Source organism: Camelus ferus, chromosome 8 (assembly GCF_009834535.1).
Source record: "Camelus ferus isolate YT-003-E chromosome 8, BCGSAC_Cfer_1.0, whole genome shotgun sequence".
NCBI lineage: Eukaryota > Metazoa > Chordata > Mammalia > Artiodactyla > Camelidae > Camelus > Camelus ferus.
The window spans coordinates 13,723,867-13,738,492 of NC_045703.1; the positions used below are offsets into that span (position 1 = coordinate 13,723,867).

At 34.1% G+C, this 14,626-nt stretch overlaps 1 protein-coding gene across 1 annotated transcript in view; it reads left to right on the plus strand.

Moving 5' to 3' along the window:
• The window catches only part of EYS (eyes shut homolog), a 1,185,765-nt gene that overhangs the window by 475,939 nt on the left and 695,200 nt on the right, over positions 1–14,626 (plus strand). Inside the window, 3 exon segments of the mRNA XM_032484469.1 lie at positions 778–949; positions 1,896–1,974; positions 12,865–13,064. Coding sequence (XP_032340360.1) covers positions 778–949; positions 1,896–1,974; positions 12,865–13,064 — 451 coding nt within the window.

The window sequence follows — 14,626 nt, forward strand, 5'->3', positions numbered from 1 at the left end:
TCAGTTGGATGAACACAATGAGCAAAGGGATTATTTTTACCAATTTACAGTGATTCTCCGCTCTTCTCTAGTATCTCTGACGTTGGAGACCTGAGACACAATCTAGCTTCCCGTTAAGCTTTGCTTATGTTGTTCTCTGATGGTAATATCATCTCCCTGCCAACATGTTTCTGGATGAACAAAGCCGCTCTCTTTTTTGTTTGTTTGGTTTTGATTTCTTGTTTGTTTGGTTTGGTTTGGTATGCCTAGCTGAGCACACAGGTGGCACGTGGTAGGTGCTTAATATTCAAAATTTGCCCTTTGAAAGCACTAGGTATTTATTTAGCCAAACTTAGATTACTTTTAGACATCTTAGCTCACCATTAGTACACTCACCCAGACCAAATACAGAAACATTCAAACTCTTAATTTCTGTAGATAAGAAATATTTGATTCTCAAGGATCATTACCAAAAAAGAATGAATTAGTATTCAGTGACAATTTGATAAAAATCATTACTTCAGTTGTATTCTTAATCAACAACTCCTCACCCCAAAACCAAATCTTACAAATAGATTAAGCTTGTGCTTTTTCTCATTCACTTTAAATTAAACTGAGAGTTTATAGACCTAAAGATGTTTAACCTTAAAAAAACTGTTAAATTGTTTTCTTTTGCTATAGGATGTCAAATTTTAATGGAGTGGTCCTTGATTTCTTGGTGATGTTTTCGATAAGGAACAAACTTTTTGAGTTTTGCATTTAAACAACCTCGCGTTTGTCTTGCCTCTTTTAACATAGGCATCGACTGTGAAGCAAATATAGATGAATGTCTGTCAAAGCCCTGTCTCCATGATGGACCCGGCACTGATGGCATCAATCATTACACCTGTGACTGCAAGAGTGGGTGTTTCAGGACACACTGTGAAGCAAATGCAAATGAGTGTCTCTCAAATCCTTGTCTACCTGGAAGGTAGCTGTTTTTATTTTTCTATTATTAAATCTAAGAAAGCAAATTTAACTCATAATATTTAAAACTGAATGTCAAGGAAAAGTTGACAAAGATCATTTTAATTACGCTCCTTCATAAAACAAGAGCTAAGTACTATTAAGATGACAGATCCTGCCTGTTTAACTTCATGTGATGCACTGATACGTTATCTCTGCCCGTCTTCTATTTCTGCTCATTAACATAAAGCCATTTTCAATACATGTGGATTAATTGGACTTTAATAATCTTAAAGGTAATGCTCACAGTAACAGAAGTAGCAGGTAGGATGATGAAAGGTTCTATTATTTGCTCTATGGAGGGATAATGCCAGACACTTAAATATTTAAAATGTTCCTATGTAGACTGGTTCTTTCATCCTGTTGTGCATCTAAGGAATTTTGTGACTCTTTATGGAATTGCATAATTATTATTCTGCTCATGGAGAGAATATTAGTTTATGCAAATCTGGAGTGGAGATATTTCTAGGAGATGCAGGTGGCAAAGAAGAATGACTCACAGATGCACCAAGCTGCCTTCTGCAGCATTATTTTTCCCTTCGAGTCCTGCCACAGACTTTTAAGCCGGCGAGAGAGGATGAAGATGGGTAGTTCATTGCAATGCAGCTTGGCCATAGCCGGCTTCAGTTTCTACATAAGCCCTAGACGTACTTTTTATCTTTTAGAACTGTTCTTTCTCTCCATTGCCATGGGGAAGATGGCAAAAATGAAAATTGATTTGTTCTATCAGTCCAGTCACCTTGAAGGATAAGAAACCAGAAATAGCCTCTGCCTTCTATCGCTCATGGGAACGAGTTTTTTTACCTGAGAAGTGTTTTTTACTAGAAAAGAAAAAAAGCTTAAATGGTGAAACTCTCTTGAAATTATGTTTTCATGTCTTTCTTATTTAAAAATTGAATTCTCTGTTTCAGATGCACAGATTTCATTGACGTGTATCAATGTTTGCGTGATGCAGAATGGATTAGCTCGAGATGTGAGATCCAGATTAGTGTAAGTTTTATCATTTTTACTTAATTTCAAGTAATTGAAAAGAAACACCAAATAATTAGCAGATATTTGGTCTTGTCCACAAATCCATAAGACATTTGATCCATGCCAAAAGGTCCTTGATATTTAGTCCTGTCCAAAACCATGTGGAATGGGGCGAATACTCTCTCAGATGTTTTGGATAGGACCAAATGTCCTGCAGGAGCCAAGCTACTTGCGTAGATTTGTGTCATTATTTCAACAGTTACTCATGATGTAACTGTCTGCCTTTCACCTTTCCTCTTTGAAATTTCTCTTGGAATTTTTGTTTGCTCCAAAAAAATAAAAAATAAAAATAAAATAAAAGTCACAACTTCTTTTACCCCTCTCCCTTTCCTGTCTCTTCTTATCATAAACTTTTGCTAACTGGAGTCTGCATTTAACTAAATCCTGGAAATGGTTATGATCCAAAGAACTCAGAAGGCTTATAATTTGCTATCTGCCTCCCCTTCTCTGATCTTAGGACACACACGTGTCTGGGGATATATAGGGATGAGAGGAGACTTCATTGATCCATACACCATAAGGACAAAATAAGTACTGGTTAGATGTACCAAGAATTGAGTACATGTGGAAAACCTCGGTAACTGTAATGCTCTCAGGACCTGTCTTCTGATCTTTAGGCATATAACGTGTTGTGCTCAACACATGGTATTTTATGTGGAATTCTTCATCCATTGAGAAACGTTGGTCACCTGAAGTTAAGACCATTCTTGGTGGATGAGAATCTGGTGAGCTTTCCTGGAGAATGGGAAGTTCTTCCAAATCTTTCCTAGCTGACAGTCACTTGGTAAAGGAAGGACTCATAGGCACGGAAAACTGCCTTTGACATTGTGAGACTATGTATATTTTACTTAAATCCTATCTTTCTTCCATTAGGAAGATACAGTTCCTATATCGCAGGGTCATCGTGTGATGATAGACTTAAAGGTGGTAGATACTCCGGAGATGGTGCTTTTGGAGGGAGAAACAGACTTACATTGCTATTTTGCTACTGACCTGCTGTGTGTTCTTGGACAAATTACTTATATACTGAAATCACGTTTTAGCTATTCAATGAAGGTAATCATAGTAACTACCTCTTAAGTTGCTGTGAGGATTAAATTAGATAACACATGTAAATCAACTCGCACGTTTTCTGACACATTATTTTTTAAAAGCTTAAATATTTACTGACATTATGTTGATTTGGGTCTAGATAGTGAATGCCATACTTGATGTGGGAAAGATGTTGTAATTAATAAACTCCTTGGTAGAGAGTAGGGCCATGTGTCTTGTCTGTACCGTTGCATATATTGCCTGAAGTAATCTCTAAAACCCTATCTCTTGGTAGTAGAAATGTGTACTCTTCTTCTGAATTAAATGTATAACTAAAGAAGTATTTCTTTCATATATGAATTTGTATTTTTTTATATTTTTATTGAAACATATCGGTTTACAATGTTGTGTGTATTTATACACCACACATAGCTCAATATTACGAGAACAACTGTTACAATTCTACCTAGAAGCTTCTAGGTGGTTTTTCTTAATATTTTTATTTTAACATAAAGTTGAACTCATTATGTTCCTTATTCAGTGACATTTGGTGTTACTGAGTGTGTCTTAAGAACCATTCCATTATAATCCATAGGGTCCTGACTCAGACATTTTAATAGCCATGAAGTGTTCCAAGTAAGTTTTGAGGAACCACAATTATTTAATGAGAGTATGTGCATGCCAGCTTTCTTAGATCCTATCAAATGAAATCATTTTTTTAAGTGTGGACTAATTTGTTGAGGAAAATGTGGTGTGTCATTATTTTGATTTTTATGTTTTCCTGAGTTATTACAAACGTTGAGCATCTTTTCATGTGATTCTTTGCCACTTGCATTTCTTTGTTTGTGCGTTGTCTACTCACAGCTTTTGACTAACAGTATTTTTCTTTTGGCTTGCTTGCCCTTTTCTTTTTTGGTTTTAATATATTGCTTAAAAATTATGGATAAAATTCACTTGATTCTGTAAAATTGCAAATCTCATTTAGGAGGTGGCCGTTCTTGCTTTATAAAACTTGTAAGTTGTGAGATTTTTATATTTTCCTTTATCTTTTTCTTATGACACTAGGCTTTGCTTCTCTCCTTGGAAGGTCCTCTCATAAAGCAATATTTAAATTAGTTTCTTATATTCTTATCCAGTACAATTGTAGGATTAGCAGCTCTTTTAGTACTTTAACCCATAGTAAATATTTTGTTATAATTGATAAAAGGTAGAAATCTAATTTAATTATTTTAAAAAATGTAGTCAGTTTTCCAAGAACTTACTTACAAAACAGAAGCAGACTTACAGAAATAGAAAACAAACTTATGGTTACCGGGGGGAGAAATGGGTAGGGAGGGATAAATTGGAAGTTCTAGATTCGCAGATACTAACTACTATATATAATAATAGATAAACAGCAAGTTTCTACTGTCTAGCACAAGGAACTATATTCAATATCCTGTGGTAACCTATAATGAAAAAGAATACGGAAACCAAGAACTTTACCAAAGTATCTATTATTTCTGTATTGTTTTGAGACACTTCATTTTTTATCCACTCAATTCTTATATACTATTTATTTTGACTATTTATTTTGTTTGTCTTCTTTTTAAAATCTTACCATCCCATCTTTACTAATTCAATAGTTCAATGAAGTTATTTAAAATGTCTTTTTACCAATATATGAAGTACACTTCAAATGTAATTTTGGTCATGCTTTCTTTAAATATTAGATATTTATAGATATATGTCCTGCTTCACCAGTTCCATTTGGAGGTTGGATTATGGGTATAGATATGTATCTGACTTAGCTCACCTATTCAGAGTAACTTCCGCTATGTTGCAATGCCCAGATAACAGCTCCTGAAAGGCATTCCCAGACTGATGTCCAAGTCTGCTTTCTGGTCTAAGGAGACAAGGGCAGTAATGGAACATAGGCGGCAGTGATTGAGAAGAGCACTCAGGTCAATATGGGGAAGGGTGTTGATCCTAAGCTCCTGGGAAAGTGTAAAAGCAAAGTTTATGTTAGGGCTTCAGGAGGAAAACACAAGCATATTTTTTTTTTTTGGTCAATCTGATAATTTGAGGCAGTCTAAGAATATTAGAATTAATGCTAGAGAAAAACAAATGCATGGCTGAGTGTGGAACAGATGCCTTGGCTAGTGAAAAAATGTAACTCAACTTTGGGAATGCAGACTCACACACACATGGAGAAGAAAGAAAAGAGACTAGGGTAATATTCCCAATAAAATAAAAACCAGAAATTTTCCTTTCTATTTTATTGGGACTGAGAAAGTTAACTGGCAAGGAAGCAGTGTTTTGTTTTGAATATCAAATTATAAATATGTAAGATAAGTACTAAAATGAAAAAAAAAACATTCTAGATTTTAAAAAGGAATCAAGACATTCTCAGATGAGGGAAAAATAGGAACTTATCATGAATAGTACTAAAGGAAGTTTTCTAAACAGAAAGGAAATGACCAAAGGAAAGAACTGAATGTGTCTGTGAATCCTTATTTGTATTTCTTCAAGTGTGAGTTGAAATTTATAAGAAACTTTTATATAGTAAGATTTTTACTCTTTGTCTACCATATACATTATGTACATTTTTCTATTTTTTCCATTTTTTGTTAATTGTTGATTAGTACATAGTGGATTCTGACATTCAAAAGCTTTCTTTTTGTGTATCTAAATGTACTGATCGTCCTGTGATTTGTGACACTTTTAAAAGGGACTTGCTCAAAAAGTTCTTCTAGTGTTTTTCTTATTTTCTTTTTCTTTGCAATTAAGTGATGCTTCATCAGTATGCTTTTGAGCATAAGAGTTGAGTTGAGGTCTGCACCAAAAGGGCAGCTATTTCCCAAAACTCATTGTAGAGAATATTTATTTCCTTTGATTAAAAATGCATCTTTAAAATAAGGAAGATCTCATAAATGTAAATATTTGTCACACACACAGATTTCACTTGATCATTGCAGATGATTCTACATTTATACATATATATATATTTTATATATATAGTTCTACTTTATTCTTATTAATAGCACATTGTATGGAGCTGCCATATTTATTTAATCAGTACCTCTTGGTGGAGATTTGAGATATTTTAAGGTTATTGTCCTTTTTAATTTGTTTTTATTGAAGTACAGTCAGTTTACAAGGTTATGTCAACTTCAGGTGTACAGCACAATACTTCAGTCATACAGGAGCACCCATATGTTTGTTTTCATATTCTTTTTAACCGTAAGTTACTACAAGATATTGAATATAGTTCTCTGTGCTATACAATACAAATTTTCTGTTTATCTATTTTATATATATTAGTTAGTATCTGGTTATTGTTCTTAGCAATTGTGTCTTAAATGTAGAAGTTTGAGTGTGTCACACTCTGTTTCATAGTAGGAAACAATTATTAGTTCTTTTAAAACTGTCTTCATGCTCATTTTCTCTTGTGTGTGTGTGTAAGTGTATTTCCTTTTGGCTTCACAATCTATTTCTTTCCCACCAAATGTTGTTTATTGGGAATCTTCTGCTCCGTATCTCGTCCTCGATATTTTCTGTATCTATTCCATTATTTGCTCTGGTCCATACATCTTGAATCTCCAAGGTAGGGGCAGATTTCCTTCACTACTCATGCAAGTGTGTGCCCTTTGAATCAGAAGAGCAAGGCAGACGGGGAAGGGATCTGCGCTGCCTTTCCCAGCCCCTCTTGACCACCAACGGCAACGCCATGTCCTATACAATGTTACAAACGCCTTAGCAATTTTAAATGCAGGTGCTCGGACTTTTGGCTTACTCGTTCATGCCTGGTGCCTCATTTTGCCAAGTTAGAGTACAATATACTATCGAGATTTTGAATATACACTTTAGATTTTCTCTGAAATATTCTTCTGTTTACCTGAAGAAATAAAAGCAGTATTAGGTTAGCTTTTTGAATGGGTTTGGAATTCTGCATTACCTTTAAACAGTCTTGACTTTGTGACTCTGGCTTTGTGTCTAGTTTCAGTCCCGATGTACTTTTCCTTCCTATGCTGAATCATGTGTGTATTTCCAGGCCATTTCTGAGACAGTGGTTTTTGTTTTCTTGTATTTCAGTGGACTTTTTCCTTGAAGCACTGTCAGACACATTTTTAATAAAGAAATGAAAATTAATATGTACTGCAAAAATCCCAATTTTTATATTTTATGACCTTGTTTGATTTGTTGAAATGACAAACAGTGCATTTTCTTTATGTCAAAACATTGTAAGTCAGATTAAATTGGGAATCAAACAAAATCTTCTCCCTATTAACTGCTACAGATCCATATTGAACCATGTAAGTTTTGAGAATGAAAGAAAACAGTCCATAAAAATGATATTGACCCTGACCTTAGGGCTATTGAGTCTACCATGTACGTTATCATTATGTATAGTTTTACAGTAAAAGAATCCCTTTGAGAGCAAAATCAAGATTTGGTGGCACAGTGAACCCCAAGTTGGAATTTAGAGCACTTAGCTTCTATGTGATTTTATTCTGTTGTCGTCTTGCTGTAAGACCATGGTGAAGCCACTAACAGCGTTAGGCTCGTCCTTATCCTTGCGAGTAAAACAAAATTGTTGGACTATATTCTTGCTACCCATGTTTGGTCCACAAACTAGCAGCTTCAGAATTACCTGAGATTTTGATAGAAATGCAGAAACACAGGCCCCATCCCGAAGACTTTGAATCTGCAACTTAGCTATCCAGAGTGTTCATGTGCAATTTAAGTTTTAGAAACAGTACACTGTATTAGTAAATTTTATTCAGAGCGGTACAAAATTCAAAAAATTCTGTGAAATTTAAAAGGTTTTTGCAGTAGGTATTTGTAGGGCTCTAATAGTTACTATGTCCTGTTTCCACTCTACAAATTGCCTGACTACTTAGTTAACATGCTCTATTTCTCCAAGATCTTATTTGAAGAAAGTATACCACTACTTTAAAAACTGCAGAGCGAAAAAGAAAGCATCTGAAAGAAATGCTACTATAAATATGATCTCAGTAACTTTCTGTTCTTTGGGGAAGTTCAGAGATCACAGGACAAACTTTTGGATCTACACTATGTATATACACCTCAGATTGCACACAACTTTCAGAAGGCTCCCTGGCACACTTACTAGCCCAAGTAGTGCACAGTGAGCATATCAGCGCTCTGTTACTGTTACACGCCCGTACGCTTCCTGGCTTGGGGTCTTGGATACAAGTTGAATGAACATTGAGGTCTAGTGCAGTTGTCTAGATTGCCCTGTTCTGCAACATCACTCCCAGATTCCTTCTCCCTCTCTAAACATACTGGCCTTTTGTTTCCTTCATTTCTGAAATTAAAGTATTTTGAATTCTTCTTGGGAAGCACTTTATTATATTAAATAGAATATAGCAAAGTAATGTAAATGGTGATGAACCAAAGGAAAGGCATCTTCCTTAATTTTTGAACAAGGCAGGATCAAGCACTTTAAACGATGATTTGATTTTTTTCAAAAAAAATTGCTTTTGTATTTCCCATTAAGCCTGCTAATTAATTTAGTAAGAGATTCTTGTAAACCCTAGAGACAAAACTTTTGGCAGTCTACAAACTATCTCTTTCTTCCCATTGGAGATAGAATTCAATTAGTTTATGTAATGCTTTCTAATAAATCATTCTAAATATGCCGAGCCGTAGGGCTAAGCGGGGAACATATTGTTTGCGTGTTATTCCCTGTGGAATCCTGCATTTACATCCCATAAAAATAACTGCACTACCTGCATGGAGCCGACTAAGTGCCCTTGGTTATCCTTAAGGAGTTCACATTTTCAGCAAAGGTGGAACAAATATCAGAATGGCATTCATTTATAAAAACATACATTTAACTCTATCACTGGGGTGAATGCAAAAAAGTCACCATCTGGGTTCCAAGCATGACTTGAGTTTTATATTCAAGGGCACAATCCATTTCTTATTGAAAATGACACTAATTAAACTCTGGTGATTTTGACAAACCTTTCATTTTCTGTTTGATGCATGATGTGAATGCAATGGCTCCCACATTAGCCTTGTCAGTTTGAGTTTTTATTATCTTAACACCTCTTAAAAGTCACTAAAATGTTTGTTAAGTGTCAAGTAATAAGAGCTCAAAAATATCACTTTTCAGGGTAAAATGTTTTTTAAAAATCTCATATTTGTCAATATAATTATCCTTGAAGATGTCATAACTTGAGATTCAGGTGCAAAAGAGTTGTATTTGTGTATATTCACTATGAAATTCTGTGTAGTCAACACACTGAGAATAAAGTTTTACTAATGGTGTCATAAAATTCCATACACTATTTCTCAGAATTGTAGGTGAAAATCTTTTCAGAGTAAACATTACTTTGAAAAATGGAGTCATATCACATTCAAACACCATGCTCTGTGCTTTCCAGAATATCAGCACATACATAATATCTAAGATGTGAACTTAAGAAGTATATGGTATGGCATGAGAGACACTATAGGTACTGAAAAACTCATTTTCTATTCTAAGCAAGTGCCGAATAACTGAAATAGAGGTTGACAAGGTGGCCTTCAGAGTGTAAATGAAAGAAGATAGCATTTACTAAACAGCTATTATGTCCCAGGAACAGGGCCAATTACTTTATATTCATAATTTTGTTTAATTATCATAGGAATCTGTGTGAGGTCAGTGAGAGTATCACAATTTTACACATAAACAGACCTACAATAAATTAAATACCATTGTTAATTAAGTGAATAAAAGCAGAAGTATATAAATATTTTAAAGCTTAAAAAGCAAGAGACAGATATTATCCAGGCTTCTCTGACTCCACAATACCACTGTGCTTCTGGGACTGGAGGCATCAGCAATGCTGGGCATAAATTTGGACACATGCACAGGAAAAGTGGTTAAATAAAAGATCATGATAGCATGCACATTAAGATTCTGGACCAAGATGGCAACATGTGAGGCTCTGAAATTCCCATCTGCCATGGATGTACTGAATATACATACACACACACACACACACATACACACACACAGAATGTAGCTCATGAGAAATCTGGAACTAGCTGAGTAACTACTACACATCAGCAACCAAGAAACTACACACATTGTTTGGATATGAAAGGCTGGGACACCCCCTCACCATAGCCCCGAACCCCACGCAACACCATACAATAAAGAGAGAACACCTAACTCCCACCTTCTTCCTGAGAATGGATAGGTTTGGACCCCACAGCTAGCACCCAAAATTTTAAGTGTAAAAATATAGAGCTTTTGTACGCATTCAAAGTAAGTTGTTAGCCACTCAGACAAAATACAAAAATTAGTTATGATTCTGCACACTAACAATAAACTATCTAAAAGAGAAATTAAGAAAACGGTCACATGTACAATAGAGTCAAAAAGCATAGTATTCTTAGGAATAAATTTAATCAAGTTGGTGAAGGATCTGTACACTGAAAACTTTAAAATATTGATGTAAGAAATTAAAGAATAATCAAAAAATGGAAAGCTATTCCCTGTTTATGGTTTGGAAGAATTGATATTGTTAAAATATTCATACTACCCAAAACAATCTACAGATTCAATGCAACCCTTATCAAAATTCCCATGGCAATTTTTACAGAAACAGAACAAATAATCCTAGTATTCATATAGACCTACAAAAAAACCTCTAATATCAAAAGCAATTTTGAGAAAGGAGAACAAAGCTGAAAGCATCACATGTCTTTATGTCAAACTATGTTACAAAGCTCTAGTAACCAAAACTATGTTATTGACATAAAAAGACAGGTCAATAGAACAGAATTGAAAGCCAAGAAATAAATTCACCAAATATATTCAATGAATTCATGAAAAGGAGTCAACAATACACAATGTGGAAAGGATTTTATCTTCAATAAATACTGTTGGGAAAACTGGATAGCCACATGCAAAATATTGATGATGGACCCCTATTTTATGCCATCACAGAAATCAACTTAAAATGGATTAAAGACTTGAACATAAGACCTAAAACCATAAAAGCTCTAGAAGAAGACATAATGGGTAAGCTCCTTGACATTAGTCCTGACAATGATTTTTTGGATTTGACACCAAAAGCAAAGGAAACAAAAGCAAAATAAACAAATGGGTTTAAATCAAACTAAAAAGCTTCTACACAGCAAAGGAAACCATCAACAAAATGAAAAAGCAACCAATAGAATGGAAGAAAATATTTGCAAACCACATATCTGACAAGGGATTAATATCCAAAATATATAAGAAACTCAAACAACTTAATAGCAAAAAAGCAAAACAAAATAAAACATAAAGCAAAACAAACAAACAAACAAAAACAATAACCTAATTAAAATGGGCAAAGGATTTGACAGATATTTCTCCAAAGAAGCCATACAAATGGCTAGCAGGTGCTCAACAGCACTAATCATCACAGAAATGCAAGTCAAAACCAAGACAAAAAAACATATATGAGATACCACAGCTGTTAGGATGTCTATTGTCAAAAGACAAGAGATAACCAGTGCTGGCAAGGGTGTGGAGAAAAGGAAACCCTTGCCCATCATTGATGGAAATGTAAATTGGTATAGCCACCACAGAAAACTGTATAGAGGTTTTGCAAGAAATTAAAATATAACTACCATATAGTCCAGCAACTGACCTCTGAGTAAATATTCAAGGGGAATGAAACCATTATCTTGAAGAGATACCTGCACTCCAATGTTCACTGCAGCATTATTCACAGGAGCCAAGGTATGAAAACTACCTAAGTGTTCATCAACAGATGATTGGGTGCCTGTATGTACAATGGAATATTATTCAGCCTTAATAAACAAAGAAATCCTGCCACTGCTGGCAACACTGATAAACCTGGAGGGCACTATTCTAAATGAAATAATCCTGACTGAAAGACAAATGTGCATGCTATCATTTATATATGGTTCTAAGAAAAAATAAATAAAATGAAATGGAGTTGAATTCATAGAAACAGAGACTAGAATGGTGGTTGCCAGGCACAAAGTTGGTAAATGGTACAAACTTTCAGTTATAGGTTGAATAAGTTTTGGGACTCAAACATATAACATGGTGACTATAGTGGCTAATGCTATATTGTATAATTAAAATTTGCTAAAAAAGTAGAGCTTAAGTGTTTCTCTACTCCCACCCTCAATAAAAAAAGTTAATATGGTAAGTGATGGATGTGTTAACTCAATAGTGGGACCCTTTTCACAGTGTATATCAAATCATCACAATGTACACTTTAAACATATTGCAGGGTTGTTTTCATCAATTATACCTCAGTAAAGCTGGGAAAACATACACACATAAATTCTGCTGAAAAAAAAAAGATTGTGAATGGAATAAAAACTCAGATATGACAGTTGTTTTGTGTTTTAGAGGGATGTAAGTCAATTGTGAATTGTCTGTTCTAAGTATGTGATCAAACACAGGATTCCTTTGAGACTTAATCGAGGCACTATTATTAATTACCCAGGGACAGCAGAGTTAATCTGGGACTGTCCAGGCAAACGGGGATACATGTTAGATGCTAATTATGTACATGGTACATAATTTAAAAAAGTCTAATAAAGTTGGGTTTTTTTTTTTTTTTTTTTTTTTTTTTACTGAAAACCAACAATGAAACATTTGGCAAATATTTCCGGTGATAAAAATTAAAATTCATTTATTAGTAGAAATATGTATTTCAATTTTTAGAGGAAGGGAATATCACATAAGCTTTCTTACTGTTTCTTAAAAATATTTAAATAAAAGTATAATTTTAATAAGATTTCTAGTCTTAACACTAATAATCAAGTTTGATTCTCTATTTCTTAACTTAGAATTGCACATCCATCCCTTGTGTGAATGAAGGCTTCTGCTGGAAGGCAGTCCACAACTTTACTTGCATTTGCCCACGTGAATCTACTGGTGCTCGCTTTGAAATAAATACCAGCAGTTGTGCTGAGTCTGAGCTGAATGTGGTCCTCTGTCTAAATGGAGGGATTTGTGCTGAAGGACCTGGACACACTTTCTACTGCAGGTTAGTATTTATCTGTCCATGAGTAACTACATAAATATTTATGGGCATTTATAAGCACCCCACTGGTAATGCACTCCAAAATATAGATGCTAAGCTTTATATGTTTTATCTTTAAAAACATAGTCCCAAAATTGAAATCAACAATTCTAAAAAAAAGCATTGCTTATATATTTGTCCAATTATCATGTATTCATATCAGTCCCAAGTTGGGTTTCCAAATTTAACCACCCATCATTTAAATTTGTTTCATATCCCCTCTCTTCCCCAGAATTGGGTTCTTACTCCTTTTCTGATATATTAAACCACAGAAATCAATTGCAAATAGTTCATATTATAGTATACTTCTTAACCAGTGATTCATTTCTCTCACTGCCATACTTACCTTCTTAACTTCTAAGATCTTAACAATGACAAAAATTTCTATTTAAGATTTATAAAAACAAATTAATCTGTCGATGTATTTTTCAACCAATTATTAAGGTACCTTTTTAAAATTCCTAGGAGATGAATTTTCACTACTTTTGTTATTTATGATTCTGCAACATATGTAGTTAGTTGGCCATTTGAGAATATAGCCATTATCTGTTCAATTTATTAAATATTGAGCCCAGGTTTTTGTTTAAAGTAACTTTACCTCTTCTGTGTCAGTCTGATTTGTGAGAAGCTGATGTTAAGTTAAAATCTGTGAGAAATTGTGTTTCTATCCAAGTATCTTAAATTACTTAAAGTTTAACCATGTGTAAATATTTAATAGTAAAATTTATTTTTTAAATTTTATTAGTTATTTCTCTCTAAATTATTAATATAACTGTCTTTTATTCAATACTACCACTACCATAGCTTTTTATTTAATATCTATGGCATGTTTTTGGCCTTTTATTTATATCAATCCCTGCTGTATTATTTAATTTGGGGCATATTTCTAGTAAGACACACATAGATATTAATTTCACATAAACCCAAGTTTATTATCTTTTCATTCAGCACACATGGACAGTATTTGTTTATTATTATGACACAAGCATTCTTTATTACATATTGCCTAATGTGCCATTTTCATTTGTAGCGTATGTGTATGTATATTACCTCATATTTTGTATTTTTCAGCATGGATTTTGCTTATTTTACTCTGGTGGTTTATAAGGTATGGAGAGTAAACATATTTCTAATATCAGTGGTAGTTATATGCAATGAAATTATAAAAATGATCACTTGGCCACAGCAAGAACCCTGCGGGTTATAATGCAATCAACACCTGGATTAAATTGGCAACACTAAATTGAACATTTATTCTCTGTGGATATAATGTTATAAATCAAGGTTCTGTTCATCAAAACCCATTAAATTAGATAAAAAATTAGAAATAAGTGAACTGAAAGCTAAAATGTATGTTTTTACAACATGAATAGTGTTTATTGAATCAAGCACTGTAAAAGCTACTCTATAAATGTTCCTTTTGGAGGATGTTATCCATGGCTAGATAGGCTGACCTCACTCAAGTCATGAAGCCAGCTGGAGTCCTGATGAAGACACCTGGGCATCACCCAGGGACACGTCTGGGC